Here is a 23,370-nt window from a genome sequence, read left to right as displayed (position 1 = left end):
CATTTACATAACAGTATTTAATACATTTTCTCAGGGGTGACAGTGACTCCCCCCAACCCCCTATTTTTTTTTTTTTGGGGGGGGGGGGGGGGGGGGGGGCAACGGGCTATGGCCGGCCCTCGGAGCACTCTTAATAAGCAACAGTGTGCAGTATTGAATAGCTAGGCCTACTTTAAAATGTGTTACTTGTAAACGGAGGGTACAATTAGTCTGTATGGCCCTATTTTATGTAGGTCTGCGCTAAGGCCCTTTGATTTGCCTCACTTGCGTGTGTCAATTTTTTTTTTTTTTTTTTGGACAAAAAAATTTCAGTCAGATGAGTTTTTTTCACTTTAATCCATGTACACTGGGGCACTATACAGCATCTCCAGCCAACAGCTAGATTCTCACACAATGCATACTGGTGAATGAGCTAATGCAGTTTCTTCTTTTCCATTTGCCCGTTTCTCTATCCTCCTCTCTTTTCATTACTCTGTGTCTGTTTCTATCTGCGTCTCTCTCTCTATCGCCCTGCTGCTCCCTCCATCTTGCCCTGGCTGCAGGTGCAGTTCCAGTTCGTGCTGCTGACGGACACCCTGTACTCGCCTCTGCCCCCGGAGCTGCTGCCGCCCGAGCCGGAGAAGGACCGCGACCTGCGTCCGTTCCCCCGCACCGTGGTGGCCGTGGAGGTGCAGGACCTGAAGAACGGCGCCACGCACTACTGGTCACTGGAGAAGCTCAAGTAAGTAGAGACACGGACTGGCCGGCCTGCAGCCACAGTGGCCTGGACACAGGCCTTACACTTCAACACTACAGTCTCTGCCTCTTGTCAATTCTGTCTCTGTTTGTTCGGTCAGTTATGTTCGGTATGCATTGCTGTCTTGGCTGTGCTGTTTGGGTTTGAGAAAGGCGCTATACAAATCCAAATTATTATTAATACTTATTGAGCAAATGAATGGGAATTGTCAACCAAAAGGCACATCATATCCAGCCATCAGTAAATTTGAGGTGCAGGACAGAAATCTGAGTGAGACAAATGATAAACTCTCCCAATTTAATTAAATGATTTTTTCTTTACCAGCACATGTGATAAATATTAAAAAACATTCTACACTTGAACACACACTCAAAGCCCAGCATTCAACACTGTACTTGGCCCATAACTTTGAGTTTTGTGGAATATGCCTTTGACCCTAACCATATTAGTCTAATTGTAGAATGAAGTTTTTCCCCCCACAATGGCAGCATTGAATTACATTTAAAGGCTATGATTTATACGTAGCCATTTAGCAGACAGTTCCAGCTGTAGCCATTCATTACACATTCAGTCTGAAAAATGCATAATAGTTCCTTGGCCGCTGGGAAACCGAACCAGTGACCTTCTGCCAGGCTCAGTCTGGCTCTCCTGACACTCCAGATGTAAATTGTCTGTAAATAAAACCTCCGTTATTAAAGCCCATCTGTGGCGCTGAGTCTGACCCGGCCGTGCTCTCTGCTGTGTGGGGTTGCAGGCAGCGCCTGGACCAGATGCGCGAGATGTACGACCGGGCGGGCGAGATGGCCTCGTCCAACCAGGGAGCGGAGGAAGGCGGCGACGGGGCGCTGACGGGCAGTGACCCCTTCTACGACCGCTTCCACTGGTTCAAGCTGGTGGGCAGGTAGGACTCCGCTCGCCATGACCTTATGACCCCTACGATTTGTGATGCTGCTGAAGTCATCTCCGTGCGTGTGTGTGTGTGTGTGTGTGTGTGTGTGTGTGTGTGTGTAATGTGTTTACTTAGACTCTAAGTGTAAGGACGTAAGAGTGTTTAATGAGACATGGAGTCAGGGGTGGGTGGTGCTCTCACTCTTCTCTCAGGCAGAGATGGAGGGGAGGAAGGAGAAGAGGGGTGTGGGGGGATCTTCATGAATCATTCATTAAGCTCATTTATCCGGCAAGCCTCAGGTCATCCACATCCACTTCTTTTCCTCTCATTTATGTTTATGTATACTGTATGCACACACACACACACACACACATGCACACACACACACACACACACACACACACATAGACACTCTCGCACACACACACACACACACACACATAGAGACACTCACACACACACGTTTATAAATAATAATTTGCTTTGTTCAGTTTTGTATTTGCCCCCCCCCCCCCACCCCTCGTTATTGTTCTATTTGGTGTTTTTCCTTTGACATTTGTACTTTTCTTTGTTATTTGTACTTAAGTTATTTTGTTTTCTTTCGTCTCATGTATTTTTTGAGTTTGTCCCTCTCTCATTGTCATTTATGAGCACAACAAATCATCTCAATTGTGTTTATTTTGAGTGGTCACTCTTTGATTATTTGTCTATTATTTCTGAATTCTTACATTGCCCTGCCATTATGTTTTCACGTCACATCAATATGTTTGCCGTAGATACCCATTTGTGTTTCAAATTAGAAATATTCTGTAAACGGGGAGAACTGTGGTTCCATTTCAAAAAGAAACGTGACTGTGAGGTCTAGGAGAATATGACTACTCTGTGCTAATGGAATGTTCTTGAATGCCAGCTCTTTTTTCCATGTCTGCCCCTGGGAAGGAATGTCCATTAATGCTTACATGCTTTGTGACCGTTGATGAGCGCTCCGTCTGTCTGTCTGTTAGTCTCACTTCCCTTCTGTCTGTCTCTCGCTCTCTCACTTTTTCTTTCTGTCTGTCTTTCTGTATCCTTCTCTCTCTCTCTCTCTCTCTCTCTCTCTCTCTCTCTTTGTTCCTTCTAACCACTGTTGTTACTGCTCTGCATTTCTGTTGCCGCCCCACCCCACCCAACCCACACCAGCTCCCCCATCTTCCACGGCTGCGTGAACGAGCACCTGGCCGACCGCACGCCCTCGCCCACCTTCTCCACGGCCGACTCGGACATCACCGAGCTGGCCGACGAGCGCCAGAGCGAGATGGAGGACTTCATGGATGACGAGGCCTTCGTCGACGACACCAGCTCGGACGCTGGCACCGAGGAGGGCTCGGACCTGTTCAGCGACGGCCAGGACCCCTTCTACGACCGCTCCCCCTGGTTCACCCTGGTGGGAAGGTTGGTGCCAAAGGGGCCTGTGAGGGGGTGGAGGCTGGAGGGGGTGGAGAGGGAGGCGGAGGGAGGTCAGGGAGGAGGCACTAGCTCTTTCGGTAAAACTTTCTTTTAATGTGTCGCTGTTACAGTGTACCTACCTAATTAGGTACAGTGGTACAACCTGTGTAACAACATGTACTATCAGGTACTATCATTGTACTTACATTATGTATTTGTGGGTACCTACATATAGTTGCTACATTGTAATACTGAGTGCTTCAAAACTTTGCCAATTTGCCTACATTTTTCATCAGAGGCAAAGGGCTGACCTGAGACCTGCGACTGTAGATGGGGTACATCTGGTCATGATAGATTTAATGGACATAACTGGTACACTTCATTTTAATGGGTTTATGCCACTGTATCAAAGAGTAATACGTGTGTACCAACACAGTTGATACATGTGCTATGTAGGGTAATGGCAGACATGTTCCAAGACATCAAAGACACAACATACATGTCATATGCGCGTGCAAGTAGTTAACTGCTACACTTAACAGGTTTATTCCACTGTATCAAAGAGTAACAAAGGTGTAGCAGTGCAGCTATTACATGTACACTGAGGACAATGAGGCCTTGACTGGAGCTAAGAATGGTTTGTATATTAAATCTATCATGACAAGATTTACACCATCCAGCAGGTCTCAGGTCAGCCCTTTGCCTCTGATGAAAAATGTAGGGAAATTGGCAAAGTTTGGAAAAAGCACTCAGTGTTACAATGTAACAACTATATGTAGGTACCCACAAATACATAATGTAAGTACAATGATAGTACCTGACAGTACATGTTGTTACACAGGTTGTACCACTGTACCTAATTAGGTAGGTACACTGTAACAGCGTCACATTAAAATAAAGTGTTACCCTCTTTTCAAACATTAGTTCAAGCCCATATTCAGTACATGTGTGCAGCAACAGACAGGCAGTTGATCCATAGATCAGTATTGAGATTCTGCTCTGGTTTCATCCATAGCCATACATACATCAAAACACCTGCACACTACTTTGAGCACATGTGTTCTTAGCTAGGGGAAAATCAGACGTTTGTGTGCTGAAACATATTTGAAAATGTAAATAGAACATGAATGGGAGGAAAGACCATTACACACCATTAGTGTATTACAGTAATTTCCCGCATATAAGCCGCATTGTGTATAAGCCGCAGGACAGTGCTTAATGCAAGTTAAAAGAAACAAAACCATATTAACACCATATTAACTGCCCCCTGTATTAACCTCATAGCTGAAGAAATTTAGCAAAATCAATGTACCGGTATAAGCCGCGGCTAATAGTTGGGAAATTACGGTAGTCCAGGCAGAAATACATCAGGTCAGAGGGTCGCTGGCAAAGTCAGGCAGGGCATCAGAGCTGGCAGTGCCTCCCCATGCCCCCCACCCCTCACCTCCCCTTCTGTTGTGCCCAGAGTGTTGCTTCATCCCATCCCGTCCTTGCCAACTGCATTAACCAGTCTTCATCTGTCTGTGTTGCGTTGCGTGGGGTTGGGCTGGGCCTCTCCGCTCACACACTCATCCACGCGTGTTATCGTCATTGGTTCTCCTGCATCTGTTACTCATTGTGTTTCTCATCAACCCTGCTTTCACATCCATGTAATATTATTTGATTTGCGTTTGTGTTTTTTTATATATTTATATATATTGTAGTGTTCTATTCTGATGTCATTGGTTTCCATTTATAAAAGGCTATTTTGAGTCTCTTGAATGACGGACAGAGAAACCGAGAGGGTGGGAAGGGGGAGTCGTGTGTTGTAGCCTGTAGTGCTGTCTTCATGGGATCTGCGTCACTGTGACTTCACTGGTTTGGCAGCGTGATTACTCTTTTTCTCCTCTCCTCCTCTCGTGGCCTTGACTCTCGTGGGAGGAGGGGGATGGTTCTCTCTCTCTCTCTCTCTCTCTCTCTCTCCTGTTCTCTCTTTCTCTATCTCTCTTTCTCCCATCTTTATACTCACACCCACACACATACACGCTGTGTTTCTGCTTGATTTGTTTAGACCTGTGTACAGCTGTTTTTTTTTTTTTTCTTTTTTTCATTGTTATGTTAATCCATTTTCCAATAAGCTCATGGCCATTCTAATGAATTGACTGAAACGATTGCTTTGCCCTTTCTGTGACTGGGTTTGAGTCATTGCAAGTAACCCGTAGATAGGCTACATCTGTTTGTAATGGAGTCTTGTGTGCTTATGTCCTAATGAGTTTGTTTTCTTTGATGTGCTCTAACTTCATTAGAGTAGAATCTGATCGTGTTCGGTGTGTGTGTGTGTGTGTGTGTGTGCGCGTGTGTGTGTGTGTGTGTGTGTGTGTGTGTCTGCACATACAGCTAAAACGGCGTTCTGTGCTCTACCTCCTCTAGGGCTTTTGTGTACCTGAGCAACCTGCTATACTCAGTCCCCCTGGTGCACCGTGTTGCCATAGTAACGGAGAAGGGCGACGTGCGGGGCTTTTTGCGTGTAGGGGTCCAGGCCATTGCAGGTCAGTGCTGCTCACTTCATTGGGAACGCTGAACTTGTGTCGACAGATTTGATGCGGCTATTTTGAAAAATATTTGTATTTAAACATGTCTAGATTTGTTTTGGCTGTATGGGAGGGGGTTTTGTTACCTTTATGTCATTTGATTGTCTCCGAAGACATTGTACTAGACTCTAAATATATTGAATAATTAGATTCAAAATGAAATATTGCCAATATAGCCAATGAAAATTGACATCTTTCAGAGAATGATTGATGCAGACAAGCAGTGTGGTTAATTGTTTTGTTAATTCTCCACAGCCGATGAAGAAGCTCCAGACTATGGCTCAGGAGTGAGGCAGTCAGGCACAGCTAAGATCTCCTTTGATGACGAGTACTTCAAAAAGGTGAGTAGGAATGACCAACTGTTTATTGCCTTTAAAAAGTAATTGGATCTTGTTTGTTACATATTCCATGGCATTGTTTTTCCTTATCTAAGGATCACATTGTGAAACACTTTAGACAATAATGCAGAACAATACAGGGATTGAGGCCTTTTCACTGCAGAGGTGCCCTGAGAAGAGTTCACATAGGTTCAGGCCTCTGTCCTAAATTTCACTCGAACAAGTAGACCCTGACATTTCTATTAGCCTGTGCTGCTACCCATTGACTGAATGCTTTATCACTTGCTGTGCTAGGGGACAGCTGGGCCAATTTACTATTGTTTAATACTTCTCTCTCTCTCTGTCTCTTTTTTTCTCTCTCTTCCTCCCTCTTGCTCTCTCCTCCATCTTCTATCTTAATGTCTTTCTTGTGGACTTTCACACTCTCCTCCTCTGTCTCCCTTCCTCACTCGCTCCCTCCCTTCACAGGCCGATTTCTCCACCACGGCCATGACCCGCTCCGGGATCTCTCTGGAGGAGCTGCGCATTGTGGAGGGCCAGGGTCAGAGTTCAGAGGTCATTACACCCTCGGAGGAGATGAACAGGATGAATGAAATGGGTAGGTGTCAGCTTTGTGTGGCGGCGTGCGGGCAGATGTCTCTATTGAAGGCCCTAGACATTGTTGTGTCTTTGTCTGATTAACTTAATGAGACATGCGCGAGACATGCAGCAAATAAAGCTCTTAGTTATTGTAATGACGTCGGGGGTGAAGTGCAGGTGACTTGACCGAGTTCTGAGGATTTTGTCGAATGGTGGTCCTGTCTTTGTACTGAAGTATCGGTTGTATCATAAGGTCTGTGGTATGTTTTGTGTAGCGTTACTGCCATGTTACCACAATGGAGAAAAGCGAGTGATACCGCAAAATCTGTTCCTCATACGGCCTCTTCAATAAAACATGGCCCAAGAGTATTTTCAGCTCAGAAACATGATGAGTGTGCAGTATTTCTTGACTCCGCATTTCAGCCATGCCTCGTTGACAGTACAGTACATAAACCTAATAGCTCAAATGTTCAAATTTGTACTTTTTTGTACACTTTTATTTGTATGTGTGTTTGGACTTTCATTTTTTAATGTTCATACCAAAGTTCTACACGATTTTGGGTGATTTCCCTCAAGCCTAGTGTAGTTGCCTAACGCATCTGGAACACTCATTTTACAGACCTTATGAACTTATTTATTCCAACCTCAATAAAATACCTTGTGAAAACGATAAGTTCATATTGACCTGCTAGAGCATTATATTAGTCTGTCGTGTTTGGATTCATGTTTCTGAGTCGTGTGTTTGCGTTTGTGTTCGTCCCCATCAGACCTGAAGCTGGGTAACGTGGAGGGGAAGCTGGTCCATGGCGAGGGTCTGGCAGGCCAGCTGGAAGTGGGCAGCATCTTCACCTTCCGCGTGACCGTCCTGCAGGCCAGTGGCATCCTGCCTGAATACGCCGACATCTTCTGCCAGTTCAAGTGAGTCTGTCACAATTGTGATTCAGTCCTTACAATGAGTGTTTTTCTTCTTGTTTATCTTCCTGCATTTTCCTGTGGATGTACAGTATATTCTGTCTGTCTGTCTGCCTGACTGTCTGTATTTATCTGTCTATCTATCTATCTATCTATCTATCTATCTATCTATCTATCTCTGTCTCCACTGGTACCATTGCTATGGCAACCCATCATCAGCGGTGTGTTCGGGTGAGGTGATGTTCTTATAATGTGGTAACTGTCCTCTCCCACAGCTTCCTCCACCGCCATGATGAGGCCTTCTCCACAGAGCCCCTGAAGAACACCGGCAAGGGCACCCCACTGGGCTTCTACCACGTCCAGAATGTGAGTGACTCAGACCATGTGCCTGCTGTGTCTGAGCGTATTGAAGAGTAAGAACTTGAGAGAGAGAGAGAGAGAGAGAGAGAGAGAGAGAGAATCTTGAAGGAGAAATGAGAACTTTACAGATTGAAAGAGAAAGAGAGTGAGTTCTGAAGGAAGGCTGAGAAGAGGTGAGGGAGGAGTAGGATGTAAAAGAGTGTGGAGAGAGGAATGGAAAAACACCAGGAGCATCAATATCCCTGTCCTGGAAATGTCACTGCACTACGCCCACCTCACTACACCCAAAGAAAAAAGAAACAAACCTGTGAAGAAGTGGTTTGAACTGCGAGGCGAGGGCAGTGTTTTTATATAAGCAGCTTTCGGCCATCGCCGGTGTTTCGACGTTAGATACTCTCTGATCCCATGTTATTAATCTGGGCACCAAGGTGATGTAATCCCTGTTGACCTGAGCTCTCCTCTGCCCCAAAACAGGTCTCTGTGGAGGTCACCGAGTCTTTCATCGAGTACATCAAGACCAAGCCCATCGTGTTCGAGGTTTTCGGCCACTATCAGCAGCACCCGCTCCATTTCCATGGCCAGGATCTCCTCAGGTAAGGCAGCTTGGCCGCCGTGTCCCACAATACAGCACACCTGGATCTGGACATCAAGACCAAACCTGCTCGCGTCACTGCGTGCGGAGGCTGACATCAGGGCTAAACGTTTCAGAATTCAGGCATGGGCCAGACCATGTATGATTTGAAAATACATAATTAATACAGAATTTTCTCTGTCCTTTCTTTTAAGCACTTCAATATTGATAACTATCCCCTGCCCATTTCAGCTGAAAAGAGAGAGAAATAGATAGCATGGTTAAGAAGAGTTTCAGTGAACAAGTGATAAGAACACTTCATATTCCATTGCTTTGGATTGCTTTGATGTTTTGCATTAATGTGCATGCCTATTCCTCAGATGCATGCATTAATAGCCTCTAATGAGTCTTCTTTCTGCTTCCTCAGCCCTGTCCTCCAGTCCTCAAGGAAGTATTACCCCCCACCCATGCCCCTGTCTAAACCAGGTAGGTCACCAGAGCTTTACAGTTTTAATCTTTTATCTTCTTTTCTCCCCCAAACACACTTTCATAAGTATTTTTTTATTCTCTGCCTGTCTAAGTACGTAAAATTGAAAAAAGGGTCCCGGCCCTTGTGCTGTTCTCCAGCCAGAGCAGTGGTACGGAGAGGAGGGAGGAATGTACTATTTGCATAATTAAACACATGCTTTGAATAATCCCGGCCCCGAGCAGTCTCCCCCATTTCCATGCTGAGCATTATCATAAGTAATTACATGAATCATTAAAGCGGGATGAGGGCTAGATCAAGCGGTGAATGGGCAGGCCTCTCCTCTCCTCTTCGCTCCTCTCCTTTCCTCTCCTCCACCTCCTGGGCACTCCTGATCACAAGAGGGGGTTCAGGGCCGCAGGTTCTGTGTCCCTTGAGCGAGCGAGGGGAGAGACTGGAGCAGCCCCAGCACCAGAGGTGGCAAGGCAAGGCACGTTAGAGAATCAAACACACACAAGATCACAAGGCCTTAAGGCAGCATCCCTTCTGTTTGTGTGTGTGTGTGTGTGTGTTACTGAACCCCCATGTCTACGTGCCTCTCCTGTGCAAACTCAATTAGCAGCCAGGATGGATGGTGTTCACAGCACCGTCCAAACAAAAGAATGATGACTGTCTAGAGTCTGTGCTCTCATTGGAGCCACTCCAGGCACTACATTAAAAAAGCAAATATGGATTCTTTCTCCATCATTTTCTGGACTAAATGCATTACCTTGAGACATAATGATCCATGATCACCACCCTTAATCTCCATCTTTATTTTTCATTTCACAACACTTGCATGTTTAATGTTTTTGTTTTCCTTTTTTCACCCCCCCCCCTTCACCACCCCCCCTCCATCACGTTCAACTAACCCCACATCCCCCTCATGCTGCCGCATGTAATGACCCCCCCCCCCCCCTCCGCCCACGTCAGACCACGCCAGAAAGATCGAGCTGATCAGGTACCTGATGACCGGCTACGTGCACGGGCAGGTGTTGGACACGCTCTCGGAGCATGCCAACGCGCTGGCCTCCACCGCCGTGGCCAGCCTGGAGGACGGCGCCGACCAGCTCTCCCACTTCCCCTTCCTGCCCGTGCCCAACAGCCCGGCCCAGGCGTTGCCCAAGCACGATGGTTGGTACCGCTTGGCACACTCAAGGGTGTAGACAGAGACAACTCGCTGACCCCTCGTGTTAGTGTCACCCCGTGATGTGTGCTTAGTTGTACCCCTGTGGCTGTATCCATCCTTAAAGCTCCCTGTCCCTGCTGCCCTGAAGTAGTTAAGCCATATGCCGCGAATGAGAGTGGCGTTTTGTAACAAATATCGCCACGGCTGTGATTCCTTCCTCCCTTCCTTCCCTGGCTGTGTTAGTTAGGGAGGGGCATGAAGCGATAAAAAAGGGATCAGTCTCTTCTGCTGCTTATCCCATCAGCCGACTCCCCTTCTCAGCTGGAGCTAGTGGTAGATATTAACGTTCCCACTGTTGGCAGCTGTCTCGTGTCATTGTCGCAGAGTCGCTGACTCTTTTGATGCCTCGTTCCCTCAGTAATGCCGTTTGATGTCAGATGTTTTGTGCAAAGGAAGCTGCCTTTCTCCGTGTTCGCTAGCTCCGTTGGTCCCCCGGCAGACGCAGGATTCCCTCGTAGTCTCCCGGCGAGCTTTCCGGTGAAGTTGTGGTGTTGTTGTTGTAGTGACTCTCTATTTTGTCATCATGATGACTCCATTACGCAGGGCTCCACCAGAGATACTGGACATAAAAACGGAAGGGCTTAGTGTGGCTGAGGCTCGCTAGTCAGCCGCCCGCATAAACCACGTCAGGACACATTGATTTCGCCGGCCTGCAGACCGTCTGTGGATCCGACGGAGACTAATAAAGCGTCTGAAGTCATTTCCTTTAATCCCTACCACCTCCATTCACCAGCCACCATAGCCATCCATTTCCCTTCACTACAAAGCGCTTTGGGTGGCTTGAAAAGCGCAACATAAAAGCAACGTGTTGATGTCGTTATTTCCCCCCCCTGTTATCTCCCATCTCAGTCCCTCACATCACTCACCCCTTAACAGCCAGAGATATGTTTAGGAGCTCTTTTCCACCTGTCTGGGAAATGGGCAGACAATGTAGTGTGTGACAGCCAGGATGGATTTTGGCAAGTCAGTCTCGCCTCATCAATGGTGTTTCAATAAACTAAGCTAGGCAGCGTGGTGGCCTTGGCAAGGGCTTTGCAGTGTCCTGCCGTGGGCCATGTTTCCACTGGGTTGAGTGACCCTTGCTGACCCACAGTCACAGCTCTCCGTCTTCTCCGTTGGTGGGTACGGTCATTGTTTTCCCCTTTCTTGTTGGTTTCTCATGCGCTGTTCTCTCCATCTCTCTCCCCAGTCCCTGCTACCAAGCTGAACACCATCAGCAAGTCCAACCTGGGCCAGTGTGTGAGCAAGTACGACCTGCTGGTGTGGTTTGAGATCAGCGAGCTGGAGCCAACTGGAGAGTAAGTGTGACCTGATCCACCGCCGGCCAGAAATGAAAATCAATTCTGCTCTTATATAAACTGGCTTGACTGAGATAACTTCACATTCAGTGCGAGGTCATTAAAGGTTCCTCGTGAGTAATCAATTTTAATTTTGTCTCGTTTTTTCCAGGTACATCCCAGCTGTAGTGGATCACTCTGGAGGCTTGCCTTGCCATGGAACTTACCTGCTGCACCAGGTTAGTACCCCCTAGTGGAGAGGAGGACACATGGCATGCACTGTTACACAAACGTCTCTGGTTAGAGAAGCATCTCATGTGCTGTTATACAAACGACTCTAGTTGAGAAATACAATGGTGTGTGTTGTGTGCTTCAGGGTATCCAGCGTAGGATCACAGTCACCCTCATCCATGAGAAGGGCAGTGAGCTGCACTGGAAAGACGTCAGGGAGCTGGTGGTTGGTGCGTATTACCCGTTGCACCCGGTTTTTTTCTCTCTCCTCTCCGTCTGAGTCTGCGTGTGGATGGGGATTGTTAGTGAATAGCACCATTCTTTTCGCATCTCTGGTTTAACAGGTCTCCATCTGCCATATTATGTATAGTAACATAATCAAATGTGGCAACTACCTTAATTTCCCAACTTTTAGCCACGGCTCATACATTGATTTTGCTCAATTTCTTCAGCTATGAGATTAATACACAGGGGACAGTTAACATGGGATTGATATGGTTTTGTTTCTTTTAACTTGCATAAAACACTGTTCTGCAGCTCATACACAATGCGGTTAATACACAGGACACTACGATAGGAGTGTACAGTGATTGATGAATTGTTGCTTGAACAGGTCGGATCAGGAGCAAGGCTGAGGTGGACGACACTGCAGCAGATGCAGTCCTATCACTCAACATCATATCAGCCAAAAACATCAAGTCCTCTCACAACTCCAACAGGTACTCAACACACTTCATACGCACTATTAAAGCTTCCTTTCAATGGACATATAGTGCTCCACAAACCAGCAGCCTCTATTTATGCGTCATTATGCTTAATGACCCATAAATATACAGAAAAGTTATGCATTAGATTATTATGTTTGTGTATTGTATATAGAACCAGGTGTCATGGTAGCTGCCAGATCTGCCGTGCGTGGACCGTCGTAGTTGCTGCTGCAGATGGAATAGATTTTGAAGGAGGAGAAATAATACCCTGAATAATTGCACTGTCATGCTTAAATTGAAACAGATGCAGTCATATATTTCTATTTCTATTTTTAGTAGAGCTTGTGATTATGATTAAGATTAGGACATTTTGTAGTGAGGCGGAGACATATTTCTATCATCATGGTGGTCCAGAAGGAACAGCACAGCAAGGTCCTCAGACAACAGAGACACCTGGTGGTCAAAAACCAAATTGAACACTGATTTTTTTTCTCACCTTGTTTATCATGTAGTCCGATGTATCATCATTCATGTGCTTGTCTTGTTTTTTTGGTTTTTGTCTATTGTCTGGCTTATGCATTATTGCTTCTTATGATGTTTTCCTTTAATTTGATACAATTATTTTCTCTTTACTCAAACATCTTCTGTTGCCTGACATGTTTGCTCTTTGTCTCTTCTTTTCTTTTCCTTTCCTTTCTGTTTTCCTGCTGCGGCCGGACTCTTGTTTTTGCTCAGGCTCTGTATTGATAAGGATATTCCTAGGTATTTGTGACATAAAGAACTTTCTGCACTAAGTCCTTTATGCTCCTCCCCAGACCTGATAGTCGTACTAGATGTGCTGTGTAGTAGTTCACCTCTTTTTAAAGGGACACTTCACCGATTAGTATTAAGCTTTGTATCTTTAGAAAACCAGTCATGTTTTTGAATGGCCGTGCATCATTCCCTCAGTTTGCCTTGAGATGGGAGAAATATGGATTTCAGTGTTGGACTTCCTGCTTTCAATGATGCAAAAATCATCATTTCGCATCATTGAAAGCAAGTCCTATTCATCGGTTTCATTGAAATCCGTATTTCTCCCATCTCAAGGCAAACTGAGGGAATGATGCAGAGGTAGAAAGCTTAATGCTAATCGGTGAAGTGTCCCTTTAAAAGACAGCTGTCCCTCTGTATTGCCGTCATGTCCTTTTGCAGTACTGCACACCGTCAAATCACCGTTCAAGTGCTTTTGCCAAGAATGGCAATATAGTGCAAATAATCATGAAATATTGTGCCATTAACACCAATGTAGCCATTTTATCTCAATCCGTAGTGTATTACTAACTGATATATAATGCTTGGTAATGAGTGATATGTCTGCATTGTAAATCAGTTGTCTAATTGGCTTTCTGTTGGTGCTGAGACGGTCTGGACAGGCCCAGTGTGGGGTGAGGGGATGGGTGGGGTGGGGTGGAGGGGGCTGGCTGGACAGGCCCAGTGTGGGGTGAGGGGATGGGTGGGGTGGGGTGGAGGGGGCTGGCTGGACAGGCCCAGTGTGGGGTGAAGGGATGGGATGGGTGGGGTGGAGGGGGCTGGCTGGACAGGCCCAGTGTGGGGTGAAGGGATGGGTGGGATGGAGGGGGCTGACTGACTGACTGAGGATGAGTCATCAGCGCAGAATTCATCACTTTCACCTAATTTGTAGACAGACGCAGATGCTCTCTGTGTGTCTGGTCAGTCAGTCACAGACCAGACGTGTGCACACAGGTGCACACACTTATTCAAAACCTGTCTGTGTCTGTTATGGTATGTCATTGTTGGTTTTGCCCTCATGTTAAATTTCAGACTACAATCCATTCCTTCTCTCCCACGCCCATATGATTATCTAAAATGACGCTCAGCATTACAGCTTAATGACGGCTGGGTGTGTGTCTTCTCTTGGATTGTTAATGTGCTTTAGTGGTCACGTTGACTAGAAGCCAAGGAGTGGCAGTGCCATAACTCTGCCAGTCCTGTTAGGTACAATAGGCTCTCTTGTGTAGCAATAAAATGAAGAAGTGAAGTCTGTTTCTAAAGAGAGGTTTTGTAAAAAGGAAATGGCTTTCTTTTCCTTGAGTATTTGTGCATAAACTTCACCGGCTTCCTTATGAAATGACCAGCAGCCTAGTAAACACCACTAACTGTAGCACTTATGATGCCTCTGAAGTACCAATCATTCTGTTAGTACCTTTGGCTGTTTTCAGTATTTTCAGTTCCTTTTTAAAGAACTGTTCTCAGTGATGTTGTTTCAAGAAGCATTCAAACAAACATTGATAATCAGATACACTAACCCAAAAGACTTGTGTAGCAGACTTTCCCCAACAAAATTAAGATCCATGTCTAGACAAAATAATCTGAATGTTTCTTCTGTCGTCTCCAGAACCTTCTACCGCTTCGAGGCCGTGTGGGACAGCTCTCTGCACAACTCTCTCCTGCTCAACCGTGTGACTCCATACGGAGAGAAGATCTACATGACCTTGTCTGCATACCTGGAGGTCAATTCCCTTTGCCATGGATACATCGCCTTTACACATCAGATAAAAACTTAAATCAACCGTGCTATAACTGAACAGCTTCTTGTAGGTCTTATAAAATGCAGCCAAGTATCAATCTGTTGTTCTTCATTTTGGTATGGCCTTGCACCTGATATCCCCTCCTAATTGTGATCCCTTACCTTCATGCTTCTTTCTCATATAAACTGGTGATTTCTTTGTGTATGTGTGCTAATAAAGTATGCTGCCTCCCACAGCTTGACCACTGCATCCAGCCCGCCATCATTACCAAAGACATCTGCATGGTGTTCTACTCCAGAGACGCCAAAATCTCCCCTCCCCGCTCGTTGCGGAACCTCTTTGGCACTGGCTACTCCAAGACTCCTGACTGGTAAGCGGATCAATATCAACAGAGATCCACTTTATTTTTTACTGCATTATACAGTCCGAGCCCAAAGCCTCACCCCTCCGCTTTCTCTCCCACAGCAACAGAGTGACCGGTATCTATGAACTGAGCTTGTGCAAGATGTCTGACACGGGAAGCCCAGGTGAGATCCCTGGCCACTAGTGGGCTATCAGGAACGATAACCATAAGGATAACGCAAAAAGTATCGCTCTAGTTTATGTAAATGACAATGTGCACACTTGAATTTTAAAGATAACAACATGGAAAAACAATATAGTCGGAGATCATTGTGAGAGCGATTTTGAGATGATAAACAGCAGACAGCCAATCATAATACATCAAGCTCAGACATTACATTCATCAATACAAGGGAAGACTTTCCTGATGGTTTGGTCTGTGTGGACGACGTTCATTCAGTTTCCTCCAGAGACGTAATTAATCCTGTTCACCGTTTTATGATCTGACTCATTTTGAGATCATGATGTCAACGTGATTGTGATGTAGATTGTAATGTATGAAGACAAAAGTAAACCACTGTTTTTAGACTGGCTATCTTCTGTAATGATGGTCTTCTACTTGCCGACTCATGTGCACTGTGTGTAATATTCTACCGTAGGCATGCAGCGGAGGAGACGGAAGGTTCTGGACACCTCGGTGGCGTATGTGCGTGGGGAGGAGAACCTGGCGGGCTGGAGGCCCCGGGGGGACAGTCTGATCCTGGAGCACCAGTGGGAACTGGAGAAACTGGAGCAACTGCATGAGGTGAGAGGTCACACATTCTACATCACCCAGTGTTCATAACGTCTCTCTTTAAAACTCACCTGCTCTCTAATGTACACACACAGACACACCACACACTACATCACCCACACTACATCACCCAGTGTTCTTAACATCTCTCTTTAAAACTCAACTGCTCTCCAATGTGCACACATACACACACACACACACACACACTACATCACCCACTACTCAAAATGTCTCTCTTTGACTCTCTCCCACCCTTTAATGTATGCGCACACACACACACACACACACACACACACACACACACACACACACACACACGCATGCATTTTCATTGTGTACAGGTGGGACAAGTCGTAAGAAGTTTGATATTTACAACAGCAGAGTAAAAATATCAATACATTGTGACTCTAGAGGGAGCTCTACAGTCTGAGTCTAAAATACCGAAACCTGCATAGCATACCTTTAATTAAAGCACACAATAAAGGCTTACTTACTGTACTTACCTACTTCACACCCCTCTTCCGTGCCCCTGTCCCTGCCCCTGGTGTTGTGTCCGTGCAGGTGGAGAAGACGCGTCACCTGCTGCTCCTGCGTGACAAGCTGGCCGAGACGGCGCCCCACAAGTCGCTGAGCGAGTCGCTGTCACCCAGCATGAGCAGCGGCACCCTCAGCACCTCCACCAGCATCTCCTCGCAGATCTCCAGCACCACCTTCGAGAGCGCCATCACGCCCAGCGAGAGCAGTGGCTACGACTCGGCCGACATCGAGAGCCTGGTGGACCGGGAGAAGGAGCTGGCCACCAAGGTAAGGGGACAGAGAAGACTCGCTTTTTGTTTAAATGTTTTGTTGTTGTTGTTGTTGTTGTTGTTGTTCTTGTTGTTGTTGTTGTTGTTGTTCATACAGCATGTGTGCTTCTATCACATTGATAGAGATTTAAAAATGTTAAAATGTTTCATTAGTAAAAATGAATTCTTGTTGTAGAATGACGTGTACACAATAGAATGTGCTAGAACCTTGTCAGTGATGTCTTGACATTTATCAATCTTATTATAGTGCCTGCGTCTCATGACACACACCTTCAACAGTGAGTACAACCAGGTGTGCAACAGCATCAGTGACTGCAAGGTACGTTAGACGACCTCACAACCAACAGCTCCCTCAGTCCTAGTCAAGATCACCTATTCTGATTAAGACTTAAGCCCAACGCCCACCAGACACGTACGCGGCGCGCCGCGACAATAAAAAAATTAGAACTCCATTGTTTTCAATGGAGCAAAGCCCACTCGAAACGTCTGCCGCGCAGCAGCCGCACAGAGATAGAAAACTATTCTAAAATCCTGCGCGTCAAGCCCAGACCGCCGAACACCGCTGAACGGCGTGTCTGGTGGGCGTTGGGCTTTATTCACTCACTGTTTACCTCTGTTCTCCTGTCTCAACTTTCTCTTCTCTCTCTCTCTCTCTCTTCTACCTCCCTCCCTCTCTCTCTCTCTCTCGCCCCTGCGGTCTGCCTCCCCTCTGCCAGCTCTCGGACATCTCCCCCATGGGTCGTGACCCCTCGGTCACCAGCTTCAGCAGTGCCACCCTCACCCCCTCCTCCACTTGCCCCTCGCTGTCCGATTCTCGCTGCAGCTCCATGGATCAGAAGTAAGCAGCCTTTTCCCCCGCGCGTACAAACACACACCCACAGACCTGCCCCAGATTACCACTCGCTTAAGCCCTCAGACCAATGAGTGTCTATTTCTGAGAGTGACATTCTACTTTATTTAAAGGAGGCTCAGGCAGCTGACTTCATGTAAAGTTGCTTAAAGTAACATATACAGAACCGGAAATAGTTACATACGGTCACATTGTCTAAAAACTAGCACCAGACTAGAGCGCAGTATCTGAAGCATCCTTCTCTCTTCCCTTCCCGTTTTGCCAGGACTCCGGAAAACAACTCCCGCGCCTCCAGCCCCGGCTGCTCCGACTACGAGAACTTCCCCATGGTGCCCACCCTGGAGACGTCCTACTTGGCCCGCGCCGGCAAGCACGAGTTCCTCAACCTGGTACCCAACATAGAAGAGATGAGGCCTGGGTAAGCACTCCGCTAACCTGGCAGAGCAGATTTACTGTCAAAACTGTGTAAACAATGAACGTGGTCATCTGTGTATAATTATTGAACCAATCCACAACTCACAGGGTAGATACAGACGTTTTATAATACCTGAGTGTTGTTTTCCTAAACGTTGTTTTGTCAACTTTCTCCACTTTCTCCAGGGCGGTGGTGTCCAAGAAGGGATTCCTGTGCTTCATGGAGCCACGCTCCAACTCCTGGGTGAAGCACTTTGTGGTGGTGCGCCGGCCCTACGTCTTTATCTACAACAGCGACAAGGACCCCGTGGAGAGGGGGGTGCTCAACCTGTCCACGGCCCAGGTGGAATACAGCGAAGACCAGCAGGCCATGCTGAAGGTGAGACCAGGACCTCACAACTGACCCCCATCACCCAGTGGCTACTTGTTACTTCCTTCTGATCAAGTTTCAGGAAGTCTTTCACTTTTTCATTTGTCCTATCTGCTGTGTGTTCATGGACTGTTGAGAAACCTTTCTGTGAACTCGAAAGCATTTTTTTGTCCTCTAATAACAATACATTTTGTTTTTCACTTCCTGTTTTGCAGACTCCCAACACATTTGCCGTGTGCACCAAGCATAGAGGCATCCTGCTACAAGCCAACAATGACAAAGACATGAACGACTGGCTCTATGCCTTCAACCCACTGCTGGCAGGAACAATAAGGTAAACACTTCTGAAGGGTGGGGTTAGGACTATTTCCAATGACTTGGTGTTTTTGCTGCTTTTGGACATGATCTTGCAAATCCTTATCTCAAGCACCATAAGGCAGGAAGATATGGGAATAGGTTTGGAGACTGTGTATGATTCATACTGTATATCAAGGACTCATTTTTGTTTTGTCCTTCTCCTTTTAGGTCAAAGTTGGCGAGGAGGCGCTCTGGCTTGATGAAGAACTAACAGGCCTCGTCTTCCTCTGGCAGGCCTTTGAACAGTGTTAACACTTATTAATCTTTGTGATTATTGACGTTTTTTTTTCTCTTGTACGTTGACCTGTGGCTTAAGTCTCTACTCCAGCAAATGAACTTTATTTTTAAGTTCCAAAATAACCTGCTTCTTCCTCCTCCTCCTCCTCCTCCTCTCCCCCTCTTCACTCTTCTCCCCTCTCTCTCTCGATTTCTCTCTGCCCTGCCTTCCGTGTTTTCATTTGGATTTGTCCCTGACCCCTCCCTCTTGTTTTGGCCCTGTTTCATTATTTGTCATAACAAGAAAAGAAACCTTCTAGCTAGTAGCATGTTGTAGTAGTCTATTCGTGTGTGCACGGTTCTTCAGAACAGACTTTCTCTTCGCTCTTGTTTTTTTTATTCATCTGTAGAGATCGTCCTCATCAGTGTTACCCGTCAGGCAGAAACCCGTGTCTGGCAGCATGAAAACAGCCGCAGTGCTCAGGGGAAGACTTAGGTTTGCTTACTAAAACAAAATGAAGGGCACTATTAGTACCCTCCAACACCCTCACTCATTACTGATGAGCAGTCTGAAGGAGAAAACAATTAAGTAATTATAGTAACTGTAGTAAAATGAAATTAAGAGGGAGGGAGTCCGCTCGTCCCAATGTAAAATGGAGTGTTGGCTTATGAAATGTTGCTGCTGGTGATATTGAGAGTAAACCTCATGGAATCTAGCTTTTACATCAATAGATCATCTAAATTGACGCGCTGACTTAGGAGCTCTAAAAGGGTCTCTATCTTTCTCGTTACTGCAACATTAGACTTGCTATGCTGTACAAGCCTCCCCCTGTGGCATAGGTAGCTACCTGATCCTCTCTCCCTAGTTTGTGTACATATAAGGGGAAAGGGGCACCGCGGAGTGTTTCAGAGGGACAGCAGGAGGTTTGTATGTTCGTCATTGTCGCATCCACTTTTCCCGGACGTTACTGAACAGACTCCCTCTACCCCAGTGCAATTGAGCTCCCCTAACCCCCCCCCCCCCCCCCCCAACCCCCCCAAAGCCAGGTTATCAGCGGTGCGCTCAACATCGTAGACATTCAACTTGCATTAGATAGCAAAACACAGACGTACTGAAGAACAAAGAGGAAAAGACTGTGAAGGGAATGTCGTTTGTACATATTTTCAGGATTACTGTGCTTTAACCACTACTTATAAAAGACCTGACATTCCTTTTGCACTTACGCGTTTTTTTCCTTTTCATGGAATATTACTGATGGCGAAAAAGTTGGGATCAAAGTAGCTCATCCAGTGGCAGAAATATGACTTGACACCCCGAGTCGTTGATGATAGTGGGAGAACTTCTCAAAATATCTCAGACACCAGGGATTTAAGGACCTGGCAACTTAACATGTGCTTGTTATTTCATTGAACATCATATTAATCTAGTAGTCAGGATCTGAGAGATTTCCCTGTTGACCTGTGGTATGCTCAGGCCGTAGTTAACCCCAAGTCCTAATCCCCTAGTCTGGATACTGTACCAGGGGCAAGTCCTAATCCCCTAGTCTGGATACTGTACCAGGGGCATCGGGCCAGATTTCCAGCTTTCCTTTAGAGTATACAGTACACAACAGACCAGATGACTTAACAGCAAATTCCTTGATTTATAAGCATTCTTGAAACTGATCCTTGTATTTCCTTATTGTACTCATACTGTTAATTTATTTTTTTATTAACACTGTTGTTTTATACTACCCACTCATTCATTCAAGTAATCTGCAATGAAAGAAAAAAAACTTATGTGAGAAGGGCATTTTTGTTCCTTTTTATCCAGTGATATTTAATGTTGTTTTGCACATTTAAAATGCTCATTTACCAAGCATAACGAAGTAGTGGAGGTTCAGGTGGTCTCAGCACTGTCTGGTTAGAAAAAAAAATGGGATTTCTTTTGAAGTCGCTAATGCAAGAAGCTAATGCTTAACTCTACTGTAGAGTGTCTAGTGTGGCAAAATGGAGTGGAGGCAACAAAAGGGATGACCAAAATGCTCTGAGCTTATTTTACTATTGTTTTTTTTTTCTCTGAAAATCCTTGCTCTGAGTGCCATGTGGTTGCAGCACCTGCATCTGAATTTGTCATTTTTAATGTGGTTTGTCTTGATTCTGCGCCACATGAGAGATGGTTGTTTGTGAGAGGCATAGACGGAGGTTGCAGCAGGACTCTGGCCAGCCAACCAGTAGGACCTGCATTTTAAACCTGACTGTCCTGATTGTATGGATATCTAAAGGCACCATCACCTCAGCTGGCTGCACAATTGAGCCGCAATTTACCCTGTAAAGATCAGGGGGATTGATGTGCATTGAATCATTGAATCTTTCGCAGTTGTACATTCTCAAGGACATTTTGTACAGAATAAAAAGATGAAAACAGCTGTTGGTATGACCGTGGGTCGACCAGCCTAATGGCTTGCCAAGCTGTTGGATTTATTTAACATCTGTGGAAATTGTTTGTAATGAAAAATGAATTTTCTCTCAAATTGCATACATTTTAAGGTGAAACACTGTTCATGTGGCACCGAAGCAAATTTATGATGAGCATGATCTTTGAAAACAGTTTATTAAAAAAAAAAAAAAAGCACCAGAGCAAAGAATTTCAAGGGTTTCGAATGGCTTGGGTTACTAATGTATAGTGGACATTTCATTGACTGTATTTATTGTTTTGCATTGTATATATTAGTTTGCAGCTCTTTGCACATAATAAATGGTTCTAACTAACGGATCAAATCAAACCTGCACCTGTTTCAGTTGTTTCTCACAGGCGGTGTGGTTGAATGGGAAGGGGTGAGAGTGGCTGTGTGACCGGTTTAGCCCGTTCACGTGGGTTCTGAATGTACTTTAAGCGTTGACCAACTCACAACATGGAGTGGTATAAGCTAAGATGGCACCCCAGAAATGGATCTCTTCAGGAAATGTTAGGCTTTTTTTTTTCTTTTCTTTTTTATTATTTGAGTGCTTCCTGTTGCTGAGGATTATGTTTTAAACCAAACAGTTGGGTTTTGTACCATTTGTACCATTCAACAGTACAACACCTCTTGCTAGATCTATTGCTGGGCCGTACGAGGAAGGTATTACAGGGAGTGCTACTTTGTTAGATTTTTAAAAAAACTAATATCAGGGAGTAATAACGTATGAAGATTATATCAGACTTTGCCTAATTGTACACATCAGCAGCTTTATATCATTACTATTTCTTGTATCATCCTTCATAATGCTTCCCATACTGCCTTTGGAAAGTTAAAGTAGCAGAAAAGCAGCCTTTTCCCCTTCAGAAGAATCATTTAGGCCAAAAAGAAAGAAAAATACATGAATAAAATCATACTTTCCCACTGACTTTGAGGCAAACAGGATAAAATGTAAGACATTAACATTGTACATTATTTGTCAGATTGGCTTCATTTTCAGACTTATTTTGTAAATATATCCTACATGTTGTTTGGAGCTTGAATTAAAGTGTAAATATGTCTCCTGTATTTGTAATAATTATAATCCATTTGCTGTATAGCTTAGACGTGTGATGCAGATATCTTAATTCTGTGTATGGTAATCTTGCACCATTGAACTGTTTAGTGAATGAGGTAACAATAAAAATACAACCAGTGCATTGGCAGAATAATAAACAAAGTTGTTAAGTCTCATTATTCAAAGCGCTCTTGGGCTGAGCAATTCAGCTTTCTTTTTTATTGTTATTTTTTAGGAAAACACTAGGATAAATTGGACAGGGATGAGCCATGCATATTTTTTGAGTAGCCTAAGATGTGTAAGAAACAGTCCATAGGAATTAGGCTACTCTTTTAAAGCCACTGGACCATTTAGGCTACCATGTATTCTCTTTCTAATGCAACATTCAAAATGCTACATATACCAAAAAAATATATATTGAGGGCAAATATATATTGAGTAGCAGAGAATGTCTAATAAGGGACGGGCTCTGGGGGTAGGCTAAACTGCCCCATTCATTCGGCAATCGCCCGCGAGCGTCCTCCAGTGGAACCAGAGTAGGAACTGCAACCAGTTTAGAAACCGGAACATTAGCCAAAGGGATAGTTCTCCTCTGATAACAAGGACTAGATTTAGATTATAGGTGGATACATAAATTACGTATTACGTAGAAACGAGTATTTTAAAGTCATTGTTCCATTGACCCATTTCAAGGGAAGTTCAGCTCAGGCTACACAAGTAGGCCTTCTTATCAGGCCTAGGTTTAGATTTATACTGATGGGTGGATACAGCCGGAACAATATTGAGAGGCCATTGACCAATGAGATTTTTCACTCGTCTGCTCAGTATGCCTTGAACCAATGAGACAACTAAAAGAGACTGAGGCTGTTATACGTCATGTGACAGCTAGGTCTCTCTTGTTTCTCTCGCA

The 23,370-nt window shown here is 45.2% G+C and overlaps 1 protein-coding gene across 4 annotated transcripts in view; it reads left to right on the top strand.

Annotated features, from left to right (window-relative positions):
• kif1b (kinesin family member 1B) overlaps positions 1-21,730 on the top strand; it is a 74,690-nt gene extending 52,960 nt beyond the window's left edge. For 3 of the 4 annotated variants that reach the window (XM_062541716.1, XM_062541715.1, XM_062541714.1), the window contains 25 exons: positions 543-721; positions 1,491-1,637; positions 2,805-3,056; positions 5,460-5,578; positions 5,876-5,961; positions 6,427-6,556; positions 7,305-7,455; positions 7,725-7,815; positions 8,284-8,402; positions 8,808-8,866; positions 11,264-11,372; positions 11,524-11,590; positions 11,728-11,812; positions 12,196-12,301; positions 14,685-14,799; positions 15,054-15,187; positions 15,283-15,344; positions 15,819-15,964; positions 16,514-16,756; positions 17,006-17,077; positions 17,475-17,596; positions 17,874-18,026; positions 18,209-18,401; positions 18,608-18,726; positions 18,918-21,730. In XM_062541716.1, the coding sequence (XP_062397700.1) occupies positions 543-721; positions 1,491-1,637; positions 2,805-3,056; positions 5,460-5,578; positions 5,876-5,961; positions 6,427-6,556; positions 7,305-7,455; positions 7,725-7,815; positions 8,284-8,402; positions 8,808-8,866; positions 11,264-11,372; positions 11,524-11,590; positions 11,728-11,812; positions 12,196-12,301; positions 14,685-14,799; positions 15,054-15,187; positions 15,283-15,344; positions 15,819-15,964; positions 16,514-16,756; positions 17,006-17,077; positions 17,475-17,596; positions 17,874-18,026; positions 18,209-18,401; positions 18,608-18,726; positions 18,918-18,960 (3,102 nt within the window). In that variant the 3' untranslated portion in view covers positions 18,961-21,730. The remainder of the gene's footprint in view (positions 1-542; positions 722-1,490; positions 1,638-2,804; positions 3,057-5,459; positions 5,579-5,875; positions 5,962-6,426; positions 6,557-7,304; positions 7,456-7,724; positions 7,816-8,283; positions 8,403-8,807; positions 8,867-11,263; positions 11,373-11,523; positions 11,591-11,727; positions 11,813-12,195; positions 12,302-14,684; positions 14,800-15,053; positions 15,188-15,282; positions 15,345-15,818; positions 15,965-16,513; positions 16,757-17,005; positions 17,078-17,474; positions 17,597-17,873; positions 18,027-18,208; positions 18,402-18,607; positions 18,727-18,917) is intronic. The other variant, XM_062541717.1, reaches the window with a different exon arrangement.
• Positions 21,731-23,370: the final 1,640 nt, after the last annotated feature.

Source organism: Sardina pilchardus, chromosome 7, assembly GCF_963854185.1.
Source record: "Sardina pilchardus chromosome 7, fSarPil1.1, whole genome shotgun sequence".
NCBI lineage: Eukaryota > Metazoa > Chordata > Actinopteri > Clupeiformes > Clupeidae > Sardina > Sardina pilchardus.
This window is presented reverse-complemented; position numbering and strand designations above follow the sequence as displayed.